Source organism: Tympanuchus pallidicinctus, unplaced genomic scaffold (genome assembly GCF_026119805.1).
Source record: "Tympanuchus pallidicinctus isolate F22 unplaced genomic scaffold, pur_lepc_1.0 scaffold3, whole genome shotgun sequence".
In the NCBI taxonomy this organism is placed as follows: Eukaryota; Metazoa; Chordata; class Aves; order Galliformes; family Phasianidae; genus Tympanuchus; species Tympanuchus pallidicinctus.
The window spans coordinates 10,038,704-10,059,251 of NW_026294747.1; the positions used below are offsets into that span (position 1 = coordinate 10,038,704).

General features: G+C 35.9%; 1 protein-coding gene across 7 annotated transcripts in view; it reads left to right on the top strand.

The window, feature by feature from the left end:
• Positions 1–20,548, top strand: part of INSC (INSC spindle orientation adaptor protein) — a 120,412-nt gene that overhangs the window by 63,818 nt on the left and 36,046 nt on the right. For all 7 annotated transcript variants that reach the window (XM_052694953.1, XM_052694950.1, XM_052694948.1 and 4 more), the window contains 3 exons: positions 623–746; positions 3,259–3,372; positions 9,542–9,667. In XM_052694953.1, coding sequence (XP_052550913.1) covers positions 623–746; positions 3,259–3,372; positions 9,542–9,667 — 364 coding nt within the window. The remainder of the gene's footprint in view (positions 1–622; positions 747–3,258; positions 3,373–9,541; positions 9,668–20,548) is intronic.

Here is a 20,548-nt window from a genome sequence, read left to right on the forward strand (position 1 = left end):
GTACCAGTTATTTCATTTGAATAATTCATCTGTATCTGAATGCATGAATGTATCATCTGTAGAATGTATGATGAATCTTTATCTTTGCAACCAGTTGCACCTGGTTACGGGATGGTTACACCAACTCTATAAAGCTGCTCTGTGTAATCATTCTTCACAGAGGGCTTTATTTCACTTTTGAGTATGTTGCTTAAATGATCTTTATTCATTTGGACAGATTCAGATTGTTCCCTTGTCCTGCTTTTATTAAACTATGATAAAGAAAATAAATGAAAATTATTGAGAACACTTAGTATGTCCCTCTGTGTTTCACAACCAGAGCTGCAGCTGAAATGCAGGCATCCTCGAGTGACTGTAACTATAAGCATAAGAGAAAAGTAGAGTTCTGCTGGTATAAACACAAAATTTGCAGCAAAATTAGGTCTGCAGTGTATGAAGCAGATTGTGATCCCCAAAGTATTTATTATTGTCTATTGTTGTCCTTTGGTGTTATGCTTACTATGTGCAAACAAAGCTTTGATACTCTGGTGTAGAGCTCACCTGTGGCAATCATGATGATAAACAATTGGGAGTCTATTGCATCTTGTTTTCCTTCATTGCTTCCCTCTCTCTTTTATTTTAGGTGCATACAAGTAGAAGATGAACAGACGCTGAAGTCTATGAAATCTTGTATTAATGAAACGCTCACTTCTGTTGCTCAGTATTTTGGCCAGTTGATAGAGCTGGTTTTAACACATGAGGTGCAGGTTAGTCTGTGGTATAAAAAGAAAAGTAATAATAACAATAAACATCTTTACCGATGTGAAGTCTTGAAGGAGAATGTTGATTAAGAGAAGGGTGATATTTATATCTCTTTTCAGCAAATCGGTGATCAGTAATTCAAAAATCTTGCAAAGAGATCTAAATGTGTTTTTTCACCTGATTTGTTTCCTAAGCAGAATGATCTTGTGGATTACAGTGTTAATTACCATTCCTGATACATATTTTTTCAGTACAAGGAAGTCAATCTCTGGATAATGTCGTCTTAACAAGACCTTTGTACACATTTTTTCTCTCTGTATAGGCACTGCCTTTTTTTAGAAACTTCAAAGTTTCTCCTGCTCTCAACAGCTCCTATTGAAAGCTAAAATTTCTAGAAGACATACATATAATATATATATTATTACAGCACACATTTTACCTAGAGCATATCTTAGACTCTGGGAAGTCGTGATTAAAATAACAACCTTTGTACAGGCTATGTGTGACTATCAGTATTGTGTTTGCACCAAAACAGCAAATAACCCTTTGCATGGGCTTATCATAACCACCACTGGTTTTGGAATACTTCCCTCCTCCATAGTGTGAGGACTGATGAGAGCAAAACTTTCTGTGTGTGTGCATAGAGCATTCCAGAAATACTGCTGTATCACTACAGGCATGACATGTAATTTCCAGTGGTGATTAAAAGTTGATAAAACACAGAGTAATCTGAGATTATAGATGCATTATACTTTGTCCATTAAACCATTCTTGAGGTAATAACTTGAAAGTCTAAGCAATCTATCTTATGCTAGTTTCTTTCTTGAGATCTCATTAACTGTCTCTTTGCACCCTTTAATCTTGCTCAAAAAACCCCAACAAATGTAATTAAGCTCAATTAATTTGTCCATATTTCAGAAGTGATGTTATATTGAATTTTTTTTTTATCCTATCAGGAGAATGAGAGGCTTGAAGAAGTAATTGTTAAACAGTATTTACTACTGTACTAAAACAAAATACTGAATGGTATTGGTTAAATTCTTTTGTACCTTGATGCTTTAAATTAGCAAAAGTTGAATCATCTTCTGTAGTTGCTAGAAAGCGTCAAGAATATATTTTCAGAATTATAACAAGCTACAAGGTAACAAGCTACTGACTAACGCACTTTGGCTAGAATTTATAAGAATAACATGAAAGGTGGTGTATGAACTTTAGTGCATAAATAACTGCATGTTGCAATTTCAGTGAGTAGGCAGTCATTCTTCTGATGTTTGTTCTCTTGAATTTGAAGAGAAGTCCTATATTGCTAATAGTTCTGCCTCTGGATACTTTGATATTTGCTGACACATTAAATCCTAGACCCTATATGTTTTAAGAAAGCAAGATTAATTACTCTGCACTATCCCATAAGCATTTGCATTGCTGAGTTCTTGGAGAAGAGGTTGTTAATAAAAAACATGAAAGTAATATTTCTCAGAATCATCCAGCCATGTTGTGCACCCAGTTCTGCCTTAAAGGTTCTGCCTTCTGTGGGTAGTTTGCCCTGGAGAAGACAAAGCATCTGAAAGAGAGGCCATGATGGTTGGTTACTAAAGAGATTTCTTTTCAGATCAGTGTATAAGGAATTATTGATGAAAAGGATTAATATTAAAGTGGGAACTGATTATTTAAGGGAGACACTAAGAGTGGGAGAAAGCAACTTTTAAAGGGAAGATACATGAATTTTCTGTCAGTAACAGTGTAAAATATAATAAGGGATATTTCTTTCAAAGCCGCATTAAATACATAAACACTTGCCTTCCTCCTTCTAATAAATACAGTTAGTTCTTTTTCTTGTGATTGCATGAACTTTCAAAGAATAAAATTAAGCTTTGTATTTTCTAACAGCTATGTTTACCTGTGCAACTGCAATGGCACACATGAAGATGTAAGATAACTACTTACAAATATAAAAATATTTTACCTACTTCATGTATCTGAGAAACAAATGCATGAAACATATTTCTCCTAGTAATTCCTGTTATTAGCCAGTATCACCTTTCAGTTTTATGCCTAAACTGACAATAATGATGATCCTAGAGACAGAAAGTTATATTAGAAAGGGTATAGCAATATTACATATGAATAATGCAGAATATTTACACAACCTGTGATACAGTTTCTGCATGGAGGCTGTTTCCTTCTTAAGTTTGTAGTTCAATTCTAGGTCAAATACAAGAATAATTTACTAAATAACTTGAGCTCTTTTTTTAACGTTTTCAAACACATTCCTCTTTTCTATTCATGCTTAATTTTTCCTGATGCTGTTCTTAGTTATGTCTATTCAAATGTGATATTGAATGTGTTATAATATTACTGTTTTGACTCTTGCCCTTGTTATTATTTTTGCTTGGGCTGGGTGAGAAGAAAAAATATCAAATAGAGTAAATGGGCTTGACTTCCTACTGTATTTCATCTTAAATACAATAGTGTTTATCACTGGAAGTAACTGGTTTTTAATTACCTTACGTCATACAGAACCTGCTGAGACAAATAGAATCTTCGGATAGTGTGTACATCACTGAGTCAGCAATTAACAGCTTATTCAGCCTCACCCAGGAAGGTACTCATCTGTGCCGTATCATAGCTAAGGTAAGGGGGTAAATACATGGATTAATTCAAAGTAAAATTAGTAATCTGAGTAGGTTATTTTACTGTTCACCCTAGTGGTGGTGAGTTTTCAAAAGTAGAGTAGTACAACATGAAATCCTGTGTCTTAGGAGATGTGATGTAAATTGAAGAATGCCAGAAACTTACTCTAAAGAACTTTTTCCTTTTGTTGCTTTCAAAATAAATTGAAGGTGTGAAAGAGAAAAGGAAGTAGACAAGAAGACTCATGTCAGTTGATGTCTCTTCATGATGTAGCTATTTCAAAGCATTCAGTTGGCTATTCTCTTGTTTCAATTTGTGTCATTTTTTAAAGTTCCTCGTGCCAGTTACTTCTACATAGGGCCCTGACTATGTTGTCTTGATAGCATCCTCTCAACTGGAAGGCTGCTGTTATTTTATTCTGCCTATGTTCCTCCTATCCTCTCCCAAAATTCCTGCTTTATAATGTGCTCTTATAACATAAATAGCATAATTTAATTAATTACCCCAAATGAAGTGAAATGGAAGGAAATTCTCAGTAGTTTCAAGTGCCCAATTAATGTTGATGATTCTTTACATTGCAGGCGAGCAATTCAGACAAAAGTTGTATGGGGAAGCAGAGGAATGGAAACCTGTAGATGTGTTTTCTGTCTTTCTGATACAGCTTTCTTAAGCCTTTCAGATGTTATTGCTACACTTTGCTATGCTTGAAGTCAAATTTTGCTCTGGACTGAAATTTTCAGTTGTCAATTTGAGTTCAAATGAAACATGCATCCCGAAATTAGTTTAATCTGTTGAAACTAAACTTAAAAACATAAATATTAGAGGAATACGTACTGAAAAGGTAGTACCCAAGGAGAAGTAACTTCTTAAAAGCAGCCCAATGCTTTTGCGTGAAAAACCTTTATTTTAGCATTTCAGCACCTTATCTCAATTATGGATTTGTAAATACCAAAATAGAGGAGTTATAGTGCCAAGGGCAGGGAGAAAGAAAGCCAGCTGCCCTGACTTCTATCTCACCTTCATGTTTAAGCTCTAAACAGCATCACTAGTAACAAGTATCTGTCATAGGTAGTTTGTTGGCATTTCTCTCCAAAGGTTGTTCTTCATTAAAGTTCAAGGCCTCTACAGGCAACTGGAGTAGGATAAGCTCCAGCTGGCTCCTGGGTACTGATTCAACTGCAGTTGTCTGTATCATCAGGTATACTGCTGCTCCTTTCAGCACTTTGGGTATCTTTTTAGTGTCTCAGCAGATGGTAGTTCTAAGTATCAGCCATGTAAGCAGAGAAACTTTGCAATTGATTATGTGTATAGCTACTGAGTACACAGAGAAACAGAAAAACTCTTCAGCTATTTGTACTGAGGATGATAGAGATATTATTAAAGATGTAATTTTAGAAATACTTTGCAGAAGGATATCATCACAGCATAGGTACTTCATGCAGTGTGTTCTCATTTACTGATGAACTGATGAATTTGCTGATAACACTGGATTTAAACCCATTGCTCTGCTGAGATTCATAATTCTATCAATCACTGCAAAGTCTATACCTTTGATACTTGGATTTTGAAAAAGTGAGAAAGGAAAGGCATTTTGTGAGGTCAAGCATAGAATAATCTCATCTTCAGTGTACATAGAGGGAAATATCTTTTCCCGAATTTCTCAAGCTTCTGTTTGTAGAGAGAACATGCCAACCAGTTGTCCTGCTCAGAGATGAAGTTAAATAGAACTATCTAATTAGTTTTATCTCTATCTATATTTATAGATGTTTGCATAGCAAAAGATGCCACTGAAGGCTCTGAATGAAGCAGAATCAAATGTGTAGTGGATTCTGGCAACTGCATGAGGGGTTTAATTTTTTCTGAATTGGTATTTGAGCTCCACTCAGTGGTATCCAAAACAATTTTAAAATGTTGAATATTGAGGAAGTGCAGGACTAACAAATTGAGGAAAATTGTCTTGTGCTTTTTGTCATTGTGAGAATTCCACAGACAGTTCCATTTAGCAGAAGTGAAGTCTGACCTTCAATAAAATCACTAAATTAATTTATTACTAATATTACACGGATGTGTCACAGGATGCGCTAAATGATCTCCAAGTGAGGAAATGCATGCTCTTATGCAAAGAACCCTATGTGGTGTTTGGTTGCCAAACTACAGTGGTGATTGTGTCGCTTGTCATGCACATCTGTTTCCTCTATGCACTGAAATGTAATTGTCCAGACTCACCTTCATCTTCTGTGTTGTATCAGTTACCTGCATCACTGAGCATGGGGGCAGAGGAAATGTGATGGACGAGAATTTTGTATTCCATCACTCGAATAGGTTGCTATGACAGGGAAAGTGCAAGGTGATTTAAACAAAACAAAACAATAATCTGGCACTGCACCAGCTCATTACAAGGGCAAGAATGGATTTTGCAAAGATCTCAAAACTTCTTGTGGACACAGAAGTTCCTTTGAGAACACTCTTACTGTTGAAAAAACTGGACAGAGAAGTGGAATAATTCAGAGAAATATGTGAAATGCATTTAGTGGTTTTTGTGTTAAGCTATCAATTATGGCTCTGTGATACATCAAAATTTTGAGTATAAAATCAAGAATGACATAAATTTTGGAAAGCTGCCTGAAATTGATCTATTGTTTTCATTTGGGTAAGGTTTTCAATCACTACACTCTCTTCCTTATTTTCCCTTGCTAATACTGTTATCAAAATCAAAGTCTTTGAAAGGCAAAAATCCTCTTCTACAAAGCCACCTACGATTTTATTTCACTTGGAAATTGTTTTGAGTGTTGAGGTTAAAGTTAAAATGAGTTCAATATCTTTTTTCTTTTTGGAAATGTAACTGTAATGTTCTGTGAAGCTCATGTTGCTGTATCACCCATTGCTGCTCAGTGTTCTCCACATGAAATGTAAAGACTGAGATCGCTAACATAAACGAGTAGCAGTAAGCACAGGATAAGAAATGGAGAAATCTTAAAATTAAATAATAATAGTGATCATAACAATCCTTGAATTTTGAGCTAATATAGAAATAAATGCTATGCTGAGGATTTTGAATTAGATGCCACATTCATCTACTGTCAATGCTGAAGGGGCAAGAAAGGAAACTCCACCATTGAGCTTAAAAGCAAAAAGAGAAAGTGAGGACAGGAAGAGTCAGGTGCAGAATCTGTTGCAAAAGCTCGTTTCAGTCAAGTTTTTGTCAGTGGATCAGTTTCTTACCTTTGGATCTGAATGTTGCTAATATCCTCTTCATCTGTCATATCTCATGTACATGACATGTACTTAGGCATAAAATAGCATGACTTAATTATATCATTGTCTGTGGCTGCATCCTTTACAGGAGTGTATTCACAATCTTTTTCATAATAGAGTCTATTAGATTTTGATCTTCAAATCTTTCTTATTAAAACCCACAAATTAGTATCTTTGTTGTTGAACCTCTACCATCATGTTCCAAGATCACATAGAGTTTTTAAAAAACAAAAATTAAATGCTTTGAGTGAATTTGAGCACCTGTCAAAAACTCTAGCATTGCTTAAGTAGACTGTCTCTAAATTGATTCAGGATTGTGACAAGCAGAAGAATCCATAGCAATCAGTTCCAAAATTAAAATTAATACATAGTGGGACATCAAGTAACACAGAAAATGTTTTAAAAGAAATTCACTGTGAAATTCACTCTTCACTGAACTCCTTGTGCAGTGTGGCTTTTTATTCTCATGACATCCTTCATCACATACTTGTGATTGTATTTCAGGTGATTTCTTTTTTATCTAGTGTTAGGCCTTCTGAATATCAGGGAATTCTCTAGGAAATTGAATTCCTGCTAATCCAGTATAGGAGAAAAGCAGATCATCAAGCAGTAAAGCAAGTTGCCCTATCATTGCAGAGTATGTGAAGCCTGTCCCAAATGAAACCTGAATTACAGCAAGAACAGTGCTTCTTGTGGTGTTCTTTTGGTTCCAGTTATCGACCAAAAGTCTACAGAGGATAAATAGAAAGATGAAAGCATGGTTACATATATCAGGAGCTTTAGCAAAGGTATAGAGCTGGCTGATTTCCAAACCAAGAAAAATTTTGTGCTGCTAGGATTCTTTGAGTGGTAAATAAGTATAAAGTACAAGAATAAATGTGACCAAATTATACTTAGCCCTGTGAGATGGAGTAACTCAGTTATTGTGCCATCATCAGAGAGACAGATTCAGAAAAAGGTGAACTACTTCTCGAGAATGCTGAGATACCAATAAAGCTTTGGGCACCTGAGTGCTTTTGACAAGCCATAGAATCAGGCTCACTATTTCCTACTTGCTCTATATTTCACTTACAGCTCTTGAGATTCATTACTTATGGTCAACATTTTACAACTTGGTAATGGTATACGGTGCACATAATAAACAATTTGGATCTTCTCCCAACAAACACAGTGATAAATCACTTCCTGTCCCTCAGAGACAAGAGCAAGGCACCCATTTGTCAAAGAAAGCTTGAAGCCAACGTGCAGTTGTCATTATTGTCATTCACAAAGTTCTGCTTATTATAATCAAATTAGAGAACCAGATTTCTCTGATCCCACAGAACTGTGAGTACTTTCATACTGACAATAGGACCAAAGAAATCCCAGTTACCTCAGATATGAGGACAGCACTGTACTCATTTTTATGCTTATCAATAGATACTTCAATTACTGCAAGGGGGAAATACCAATATCCTTTTATGGATGGAAGAATCACGGTAGGAATTTTTCTTGTTAGTGTTCTGCCTTTTATTTTAAAGGCTGTGAAATGTCTTTGTGCAGTAAGCTGAATATAGCCACCGTAGATATAAAATAACTCAAAGATATACATGCACTTCTTACAATTCCACAAATAAATTTTACTCTGAAGAAACCTTGTTAAGCCTTCTCTTTTCACTGATTTCATTGAAATGGCACAAATGTCTGTAAAGATACTATAAAAAATTTGAATCCTGAAATTATGTTGAGATGTTAATTTTTGTCTAATTTAATTTGAAGACAGTATCTATTTTTTGCCAGGCTGAATGGACACATTATCTTACTCTATTATTCTCTGCTAAATTCCAGCAGAACTAGCACAAAAATGTGAAAGAATTCTGAATTGTATTCTGGACATTTTTTGTTAGAATAACCTGTTGAGATTTCAAATACTGTAACTGGAGGAAGAGAAGAAGATGATAAGTAAATCTGAAAGATATTTTTTTTAGAGGCTACTTAAGTAGGCTTAGTCTGAACAATCTACACTAAACTTGGTCCATCATTCCAATTAATTTTAACTCATACCTGTAGTATCAGTACTTACTTTAGACCAAGGTTTTTCATTTGTGAATAACGTTTAAAATTCTTTCTTCACTGTGTGGCTACTTTTACATGGAAAAAAAAAATATCAATTAAAGCTTCTGTAGTTTGCCTGGCAAGCATAACGTTTAGAAACAACACAGTCCAAGAAAAACCTGAAGTGCATATATTGTTTGTATCTGTACCTTTCCATTTATTATGTAACTTTTGCTACTATTTATGTTTATGCACTTTGCAGGAAATGAAGGGCAGCTACTAGAGGGATTTTTATATACTCAATTATTTTTTGTTATGTTCCGTATCTGAAGAAAAATGCGTAGGAATGCAAATTTTATGTGCTAGAAGAGAAATATATGGATTGTATCATTGTAGAATTTGTCACCTTTGACATTTTCGACAGCTCTTCAACCTGCGACCTTCTCTTTCATATTTTATTAATGTAAAATTATGGTATGGATATCAGAAACATAGAGGAATGTGAAATATTTGCTAACAAATCTGTTTTTAATTGATAGCATGTAGTTGAACTGTCAATTAAATATCACTCCAGTTGCAGCCTATTGATAATTCTTTGTCATTTTCATATGGATGTCAAGTTTAATTTAATTTGGTCTTATTGGTAAAAGTCGACTGCTTAAGCACACCTCCTACTGAGGCTGTATTACTTTTTCATCACTTTCTGTATAAGCGTTAATCAACTTGAGTTATCTGTGCAAGTTTAACATCCTTGTTGTTTTGATGATAGCTAATTTGGATATATTAATAAAGGACTCTGCCCTTCCCTCTGTCCCAATCTCAATCATGTTGTAGAAAAAAGTTTAGTGCTATTTTTCTAATTTCTGCTTTTCATCTGCAGGAAGGAGGTGTCGTTGCTCTCTTTAAGATCTGCCGCCAGGATTATTTCAGGTGCCTTTATCCCCAGACATTGAGAACATTGGCATCCATTTGTTGTGTTGAGGAAGGGATGCACCAGCTGGAAAAGGTAGGCATTTCTGTGCTTTTTATTGACTGCATCATAAAAAGAGAAATCCCATGTTTAATCTCTTCTAGAAACCGTTAACTTTATGGCATTTGAGACTGTGTTCTGTTGAATGCTTCCTTTTTCAGTGCTGAACACATCTTCAATCTTTGCAAAATTAGTCGTAACAAAAAAGCATCCAATTAGTTATTTACACAAGTAAGCTTCCTAAGTGGGGATAATTTTCGTTAAGCAGCCAAATACATTAGTGACTACGTCAAAAAGAAAAAAAAAAAAAGATAATTTCTGGACTCTCTAAAGCACATATTTAGAAACTCTAATACTTCAAATAACCTTAGAACGTAGAAAGCTTTATACCTCTTTAAATCTTTCTCCTGACACTTATGTAGGGCATGTACTTGAGTTAGCTTGTGAGAGTTGTAATTGCAGAGAAAGAAGCGCAACAGATATAGCAGCCAACCAGTAAAAAGTGTCTGCTAATCAGTAACAAGTTTTCTAAAAGCCAATTTTAAGTAAGATAGAGAACATCAAAACAGTATGCACTATCAACTGTTTAGGCTTCATGCCTTTTTCACCCTTGCTATACACTGCTGTTTTGGAAAATGAACACTTCTCCTAGTCGCTAAATCATGATCTCATCCTTTTGTATTTCATAAAACAGCCATCTTCCAGAGCTGAATAATGGCCTCTTCAAGTTAATGATAAATGATATCACTGCCGCTTTACATTGACGTATCTTGTAATTTACTGCCACAGAATTCAAGCAAACTATGACAGAATATCTGCTGCAAAAATGAAGTCTCTGAGCTTACAGTAAATGACTTACCTTTTTTTTTTTTTTTTTTTTGACATAATGCTAGTTCAGATTGACACCAAAATCAGTCTAAAAGGATCTCTCATTATGTTGATAAGAATAGCAGAATTTATAAAGTTAGAGATGGAAAGAACTGATTAAGCTCACCTGGTCCAGTAACATTTAACAGATTTTTAATAGAACTACTTAACACTGATTTCAGTAGCTCATTTTCTTCTGACCCTTCAACTCCCAAAATCACACCTTGGTGAAAATGTAGAATTAATGTCTAGCCCTTCTTTTCTGAACAGAAGAAGGTTTATAACTGAACTGTTTGGGTAATCACTTTGTCAACTTTTTTGCCTAAAATTGTGTCACTGAGGATCTATGTGTTGTGTGGGTCCAGTACATTTTTGGAGTTCTCAGGAGGAGAATAGGATATTTCATCAAAAGAAACAAAGATCTTTTCTTTGAAAGAGGTTAATGCCTCTCTGAGTACTGGATGTTGAACGTGAAAGGCCAGTACAGTGCTATTTCATATGTAAAAATATTTCAGCTGGTGATAGCCCAGCTTTGTGATTGTAGAGATGAAGGAAGGATAACACGTGAGAAACTTTTACCACCATGTAACCACCGTTCATTTACATCTATCTGAAAGTAAAACAGTGTTGGTCACCTGGGAATTAATGGAAGGTGCACTAGATCAGAAGACCAATATTTTGATGTGAACACCACACTCATTTTTAATATTGTTGTCTTTGAGAAAGAATGAATTATTTTTCCTTTTAAAATTTGAAATGCTCTTGCAAAGACATAAAGGAGGGTTAATAATAATAACGTTCCTGAAATTATCACTGAACTTCTATCTGCCAGAAAGAGCTGTTTCTGTTACCCAGCTAAGCACTGGGGGTGGTTGTGAAGCATTTAATTTGCTCTTATGTGAATATCATTATGATTAACTGCTACAGAAATCATCTACTATTTTGCCTATTTTAAGCAGGTACACTTTCCCCAACTTTTAAAGAATAATTATTTTTCTTTCCAGCCATGCATCTTTAAAGATGTGTATCTGCACTCTGTTCTCTTAAAGCACACTTGAAAAATAATCTTGATAAACAGTTACCATGGCCACATTGTTGCAATGATTAGCTTTACTCTTGCAGGTGAATCTAGTTGGCCATACTTACAATAATAAAAAATCTGTTGCTTGGAGTGCCAATTTATTATAGTTATTTAACTTGCAAGTGCTTTCCTGATTTTTAAAAATATGCTGTTACTTTGTGGTACATGTAGGTTCTGGGTTCCAGGAACTCAACAGTATCAAATTAAGCTTTTAATGTAGAAAGAGAGTGAAGAAGTCACCTCATTTTAGCTGACGTTTGCATGTAAATAAATCGAGCTCTGTGTAACCTGTGCTTCACAAGTGGGTAGTGAGTGCTTCAAGCTGCTTATGGATTTCCACTTGTTCAGTACACTTTATCTTCATAATCCACTGTGACACCAGTGGACCCATTCAGAGGAGTAGAGAGGTCCTGAAAAAGTGTTCACAGTTTCCATCCTTTGTGTTATTCCTGTAGCTGCCTATCCCTGTACACAAGAGAGCTTTGTCATTCGTCTTGTGGCCCTTGAGCATGCAAACTTGTTAGGAGAAAGCCCTAAAAGTATGATTATTTTTAGTCTAGGCATTCTGGAATTTAAGCAAAGAGGTAGCACATAGTACAGATAGATGCTTCAGGCAGATGAACTGCAGATAATGATAATATATACTGTTGATAACCCTACATTAATAAATAATACAGAAAACTTCTAAAAACAAAATAACAGAGAGGAATTTGAGTGAGGTGAGTAAAAGCAGAAACTGAAGAACAGTTTTACTTTTATACATGCAGACCTATTTGCGTATACAGCATCAGGGATCTTTCAGACAAAAATAGAATTATTTAGTAGGAGATCTGACAAATGTCTCTAATATGAAGTAGTCTGTGTGTAAAAAGGGTTTCTATTTGAATACAAGCCTACAGCTCAGCACATCATTTGCCCACAGCAGTTCTTCAACCCTTTCACTTTCCAAGGGTGCACTGAGTTTCTGTTTTGCAGTGCTTTCTCAATAAGTCTTCTGTGTGTGTACTGACATGCAGCCTTATTAAAGCCTGATGTCTGTGGTAGTTTCTCTGCTTCACATCTGTCCACACAGTGCTTCTAGCTGACTGGTGTTAGAAGGCATGGCTTTCTAATTTTTGCCTTGTGATGGAGTTCAGTTATATGATTTTTACTAACTTTCCTGCTGCAATAAAGGAACCGCAGAGACACTTCAGCAATAAATATCAGACAGAGCAATGTACTGCCATTTTTATTCACGTGGAACATTATTTTGTTAAAAACCTGCAACTCAGCTGAGACTTAGATCAAGGCCCGACTGCCACCAAAGAAATGATTTGTGCAAACATTAAGCAGCTAAATATCAACATTGTGCAGTATGTATTTACTTGCAGAAACTAGTTCAATAACTAGTAACAATTGTTACATTAATAAAACCTTCTTTTTTAATAAATGACATGGCAGAAAGATTGTCTAAATCTAAGTTATAAATTCTTTTGAATCCTTCATTTCAAGCGCATTGAATCAAATGACTTATCTCCAGAAAAAAGAATCTAAAGAAAGGGGAAGTTTAAAATTTTTGTGTCTGGGAAACTAAACATTTCTTGAATATTTCTTAAAGAGAAATTGTCTAAAAATTGTCTGTTGTTTGATGTGGATGCAGCCTACTTTTTAAGAACCATGATCTTACAGTAAATAATTTCCGCCTGTCCATCATGACAAACAAGTTTTTTCTCAGTGAGCTCTTATTGGGAGTTAAGTGAAGTGTTTATTACAGAACTTGCAGATAAAACTTGTTCATGACTCTTGATTGAACATGGGCTAATGCAATGAGTTTGAAATGGAGTTACTCTGGTTTTGACAGAAGTTAACATCTGAAACTGAAAACTCAGGGTGGTTAAGATGAATAAAGGAGTATGTATTAATTCTCAGCTGCTAGAATCACTGAGGTTTGTGTAGCTATAGGCTGAGATAGAAGCAAGAGTCAGGGAGAGCATCTGGATTACGAAAGCATAAGTAACTTGGGTAGGACAGTACAATAACAGCTTAAAAATTAGCACTGCGTTAATTTCTTTTTTTATCTGATTAATGTGTATGTATAAAAAAAAATCTCCTATGATCTCTTTTGGTATTTTCATAGCTTGTTAGTTTCTGGACAAGGAATTTGATGGCCCCGTAAGATGATAGAGATTACATAGATACTGTATTTTCAAATAAGCTGAACTCAGGAGCTTAAAAGATCAAGGTGTCTTTTATTATTTTAGGTAAAAAAATCAAGAAAATAAAAATTTAATAATGTATTTTTAATCCACAGCAAGTCTTATTTCACATTGTCTTATCTCCTCTAGGAGACAGGACAAGGTGGGGCATGAAAAGAAAAATTAAGGACTCCTAGAAATCGTTTGAAGAGGAGAGGTTGAGGGACCCTTCTCTTGTTTCTCTCCCACAAAAACATAACACAGGAGGTTATACTCCTTTCTCACTTTTTCGAGGCTCACACTGACAAGTGCAATCTCAGCACTTCTGTGAAGAGAAGATCATTCTTGTTTGTTGTCCAGGGTGGAGATTTTTATTGCAGGAAAAATGTTGGTCTTCCTGGATGGGATGAGACTTTCTGCATGCTTAAAACCACAACACTGGCTTACATGCTAAGAGCATGTGAAATGATTTAGATGAAAAGAGTTCAAGGATGCATTCCTCTTTCATCTCTGTCTGAAAAGCCACCTCTTCTGTTTTGAAGGATGCATTTTTTTGTATCCAACAGCATTGTTTTCGCTCATTTTCCTTGGCCATTTGTAGGCTGGCTTTGGAGCTGTGCTTGTGAAATAGCAAACAAAAGCCAGGAATGGATAAAGTTCTCTTCTGATTCTTTATGGAGGAGCATAACTTTTAAAGACTAATACAAGTAACTTCTGACACATGGTGCAGAGCATGGTGACACTTCATGTTAGCAATAAAGCTGGGAACTGTCTTACTGTAGTTGCTGGGCAATTGTGCAGGTGTAGGCTGTAGGAGAATCAGGAGCTACATTGAGAAAGAAGTACGTCAGCCTTAAGGAACGGAGTAGGAAACAACATTTTCAGAAGTTGCTTTTCACATAGATATGCCTGGTTATCAAAGAGGCTATTTCAGTATCTGAGTTCGTAGCACAATTAGATAATGTGAAGTTCTAGGCTTGCAGTTCCTTAATTTACTGGACACTTCTCGGTAAAGCTGTTTAATTAATTGGCAGAGAAAAATGTGCTGGGTTTGGCAAATTACATTTCTGTCAAAGCCCCTGCAAGATTCATTAAATCATATCTGGAAGTGCAGGAACTGCCCTTTCTCACTGCTGGTTTCGTATATATTAGGTGGTGTTTAGGTTAGGTTGCAAGAGTAGCAAGTCTTAGGTCTTTACAGAATCTGACCATTCCTGAAAAAACTGACGGCAGCCTCTTGCACTTCTAGGGCAAAGCATTCTGGAAGTCGTGGAAAGGACAAGTTTCTGTATATTGAAAAAACAGTGTGAAAATATGATGATCAAGAATACTTGCAGATTTCACTGCAGTATCTTTTTATTCTGTTAAAAACCTGCCAAACATGCAGCAAATTGAAATTTGTTTACTTAATGGTAATACCCGTTTTCTCAGGAAGGGAGAAAATCAGAAAAGCAAGGTGGCTTTTTTCTTCTGACAGACTAATTCAAGAGATGTGGAATTGAATCATGACAGACATGTTAGTGCAGGATTATGGGCAATGGCAGATCTCTCTAGGAAAAAAAAAAAAAACTCACAGAATGCTTTGGCTGAGGTCACTGCCATTATTCCAATTCTGTTAAAATGGCAAATTAAATTATAGTAGTTGTATTGTTGTAGCCTCGATGGTCTAAGGGGATCTGTATCTGTTGTTCAAATAAAAGATATTACCTCTTCTTACAAACCTTGCCTCACTTTAATCATGTTATAGGTTTCAGAAGAGGGAGAAAGGAGCCAGAGAGCATACCATGGGAGATAAACATTTTGATAATACTACTAAAGTCAGGCAGCGTGAGACTTAGCTATGGAGTTGGTGAATAGATGTTGTTTAGAGGATAGATTCTGTTCATTGGTAAATCATCATTTAGATATCAGTTGTGGTGCAAGCGTTTACACGTGTGCTTAGCCTTCGCATGTAATTTCACTGAAAGGAAGAAGACCACTATCTGTTTAAAATATCAAGAGTTACACATCTGCAAGTGTGTTCAGACTTCAATAAATCTTGCAGAATAAATATTCCTTTGTTATGCTAAGGAGCATAGTAAGACTTTGAGTCAGTTCAAACAGGTGCAAGAGCATTTTGAGACACCTCTGCCTTTTCAATAGAGATGCAACTGACTGTATATATATACGTATATATATATATAGGCTTTATATACAAAGCCATTTATAAATTAAAAAAAATAAACTGGCAGGATGTCTTCTAACCCAAGAATGAATATTTTAAGGAATTATTATTGATTTTTTTTTTTTTTTTGGCTTTCATAAGAATCCTCACCCACAAAATTATGTTTTTTTTTACCTTTTTCTCCTAGTGGAATATTTTTTAAGCACAGATGTATGATAACGCATCCACATGCAAAAATTTCACTGTAGTCAAGCAGCTCTATTAGATTCTGCTTTTGTGGTGTCTTTTGTAAGAGTTGGTAGGGAGAAGGCATTTTAGTGATATTCAAGTACTAACAGTGATGGTTTCAGAACAAATGTGATGTGCCGTCTTGTCCCTGTTCCAGAGGTAGCGCTCATGCAGAGTGTGAGCTGATCAAACCAGATGTACTCTAGCCTTCAGAGGAACAATCTCTCTTCTCATCTACACCTCAATTCATCTGTTTATATACCTGTAATGTTTTAGCTCTGGTACGGAAGATTAAGTCTTCAGATTTTTTTTCTTTGTGTTCTAAAAAGATACATTTCATTGAAATGGGTTCTGAAAATTGAAAAGAAAAATCCCCAGACTATGCCAATTTACTGAGGTGTACTCTTCACCGTGCAAGATCAAATTGGAGTAGTGCCTGTAGATTGCCATTCCCAACAAATTCCTTTTGAAGATTTGAGCTGGTGCCAGGTTCCCACTCTGCACTTGTTTGGCTCCCATATAATTTAAGCATCATTTTTGCAGTCAGTTATGTTAGTATTTTATACTAACTATTGATTTTATATTTCGCTAAGTATTTTATTTAAAGCTCTCCAAATAGCTCTGGATTTATGTTTCAAAAGTCACGGTGTTAAGAGAATTTTATAAATGAAAAATAATTTGGAAATTACCAGATGATGGTTTTTCTGTAAGGATTTAAAATAATCCTTAACCAGTGACAATGACGAGAGCAGCAAATGATCCATGAGTGACGTCTGAAGTAACAGAAGCCAACACATCTAATGACAGGTGGGTTTTCCCTACCTAATAATAATAATAATAATCTATCAAGCAAATTTAATTTTAAGATGAAAGAAGCAGCTTACTCAGCTCCTAAACTGAAGGCAGAGATTAATGAGAATCAATTGAAGCATTTTAAAAAAGTGGAAGCAGAGAGCTATTTTGGACCTCAAATATTCCTTCCGTTCCTGACAGAGGCAGAAAAGAAACCAGAAAGATGCAGCCTTACAGAATGGCCTATCAAAGGAGCAGCTTTCACAATCTTTCTTTTCCCACTCAGCAGGAAATTGTTGCATTGCTTATCTGCATTTGTGATGATAACGCACCTGTAAACACATACTGAATGTGCTTAGGTCCTACATGTTAAATAGTTTAAATGGAGCCACAATAAAGTGTGAGGGAGGAGAGATAGGGGTGAGAATACTTATTTAAGAAGATAGACACACTAGCCTTCCCCTCACAAAATCTCTCCTGAAATTATATATACGAGTCAAACTGACCCATCCTGCTGCAGGCTTCATGACTCAGCATTGCTCATGATTATTGTGACTCATTAGAGAAGTCTAGAGAGAGCTTACTGCTCAGAGCCTCTGCATTTCGTTTGGCTGACTTTTGAGCTTGCCTAAAACTTCAGTGATTTCAGAAGACTCTGAAAGAAGTAACTGAAGAAACTGAAGAAAAATGTACTGATGTGGATTTGGTTGCAGAACAGGGATTTGAGTATCTCTGGAACCTGCAAATTCATTACTTTTTCTGTTTCTTCCACACTTATTTTCCTTCCTGAACTCAATAATAACTCTTGGAGTTTTCTAGTGTTCTACCTTGTTTCTTGGTCATCTATTCTTGCTTGCATAATTATGACTTTCAAATTTTTTTTCATACAATATTTGAAGCATGGAACATTCACCGATGCATATTACTAAAAAGCAAAAAGGGAAGAAAATAATTTCCTCATTCTTCTAACTACAGCTTCACTAAACTACGCAGAATTTCTCACATTTCTTTATACGCTACAGAAATCTTGAATGACTAACTCCCCACCCTCAACCAAATAAACTAAGTCTCCTGGTTCCAGCTGACTTACTTTTCTTTTGTGTGGACCATGCCAGTGGGAACATACTGAGCTATCTGTTACCATCTGCTGGAGTTTTTAACTCATTTGTAGATGAGCTGGTTATCATACGTGAGGATAACGTGATGGAAGCTGCCAAAGTGTCTGGCTTATGTTGATCTTATGTTGATCTGATAATAAATACTGATCATCTATTAGGATGAGTCAGGGAGTGAAAACTGCAGAAAGTTGTTGAACAGATTCTGAGTTCACTTCTCAGCATTGCTACCTCCTTGACTTGTTTTTTTAGCAGTAGCTGAAGCTGTAAAACATAGCAACTTCAGCTTATGCTCAGCCTAGAACTTTTTTTTTTTCTCTTTCCAAAATCACTTCTGTAATTTTTGTACTTCCATGAGCCTTTCCACACCTCCTTGGGTTCCAATGGAGTTAAGAATCCTGCTCAGTGAGGAGTCCTCCTGTGGTGTTGTGTAAACTAGGGACCTTTTGTAGCTTTTGAGCAGGATCCTTTGCAAATAATGCCTCAGTAGCTCTCCCAAAATGGAAACTTTGGATCTTCATATTTAGAAAAAAAAAGTTGGAAATTCACCTTTTCTGAAATCTCATTTTATACATGCACATTTGCTTGAGGTTTTTTTTTTCCCCTTGTTTTTACTTAATAATTCCCAAAATTAGTTTCAAAATAGGCGGTTAAAAATCTCTCTTTTTTTTTTTTTTTCCTCCTATTTCTATTATTGCAACAATGTGAGAAAGTGCTTTACAGAATAGAAAAATAGTACATAGAAGAAGCTTTTATGATAACAGCTTCAATCAGTTATGGCCAGAAGATTTTCTCAGCTTAAATAATGAGTACTTCGCATTTTATTTTTCTCACTAAAATGATAATATACAAATGCAAACTGATCTCATGGTTTATCTGTCAGTATCACTGTATTCTGACTCTGTCTTGTTAATTCTTACTGCAAGCTAAGGTTTTTCCCAGACATAGTTTGATTCCCTCCAGTACTCTTTTACAACTCAGCCTCAGCTAATTGGCTATCTGAAACTCAGCAACCGTTCTTAGTGACATACATTTGATGTCAGGGCTGGAAGCATTGAATCACTTAGGTAAAGCACCCTGCATGTGCTCCCAACAAAAACAAAATAAGTTAATTGTATAACTTGTTTCTTACCTCATATTTCCAATGAGCTAAGAGCTAGCACGTGGCTTAGCTGAAGCTCACCCATGATACCTATGAATCTCCTCATATCTGTTAAAACAGTGAAGGTTAAATAATAATTAATGGCAGGTGGTGTAGAGGCCTGTTTGTGTGTCAGTGTATTTTTTTTTTTTTTACTTAGGCTTGTTTGCAGGAAACCACTTACATCTGGCATTCTGCCTGATTTATACTAAAACTTTCATGTTTCATAAAGCATCTTCTAAAACCTAATGAGCTGTCATAAAAACAGTCTCATCTCTTTAAGATATACTCATGTTTTTGAAAAGCTAAGCATCTAACAGCATCGTTCATATATCGACTGATTCTTACCTCTCATCTGTTGTTTAAGTCCCATACAGCAGCTCTTTCACTGACTGTTCCTTCCCTTTCTAGTACTGTTTAGAGCTTTACAGAGGACTGTAGCATTTGTTCTTTTGCTGCTGTTGGTAATAGATGAGTAAGCTTTTTATTGATCAGGGCATACTGTTGTGCTAAATCACTCTTGATTTTCAGAGATGCATTGCTGCACGTTGTATAATAGCAGGTTTCCTTCTTCAACCGACATTCTGGTAGGTAGCGGCAGTCCAGAGTTTCATCAGGGCTGACGTAAACCTGAACTGGTATCTTTTGTGTTTAGCCAGTTCGATTTAACTCTATCAGCTTTTACACTTTGACCTGACAATGATCATAAGGAGGAAAGAATCTCTGTCAGACCAGCAGATCTTTTGTCCGCAGATGCCATCACTAAGAAGGTAGAAGTCTCACCATTTTTGAAGGTTCATCTTATTACTTTGTTCTCCTAGAGAAGATGTGAGAGAAGGTTGCCTCATAAAATTTTCTGTGACCTTGCTGAAGAAGAAAACAATTATGCCATAGCTAAGCTGTCCTAAAACAAGATAGCAACTACTAACAGGCAGAGAAGGGCAGCTTGTTGACTTCAGGGGCTGTAAACAGTGATATTTTTGTAAAGCAGAATCTGTTTTATTAGTCCCTATGCTATTGTTGTCTGTTAATAAGACGCAAGTCATAAGTGTTGCCTCTGTTCTTCAGAACTCTAGATCTTCTCCTACCAACCTCTGAACAGTGAATGGCAGCCTCAGTCTGAATGAGGGTGATGTAGAGTTGGATGCTTGTGGACCTGAAGCTTGTGTCCTGTGCTACTGGAGACATTGCCACATGAACAGGTGTTGTGAGAGCCATTCAAGACCTACATATGATGGATCCTTTTGGTGACATCATCACCTGGTCATTCGGTTATCTACAAATCTTCGTCTGTATGGGGTAATGCTACAGTCTGCCACGTTTTCCTTGGATCAAATTAACTTAGGCCTCATGGC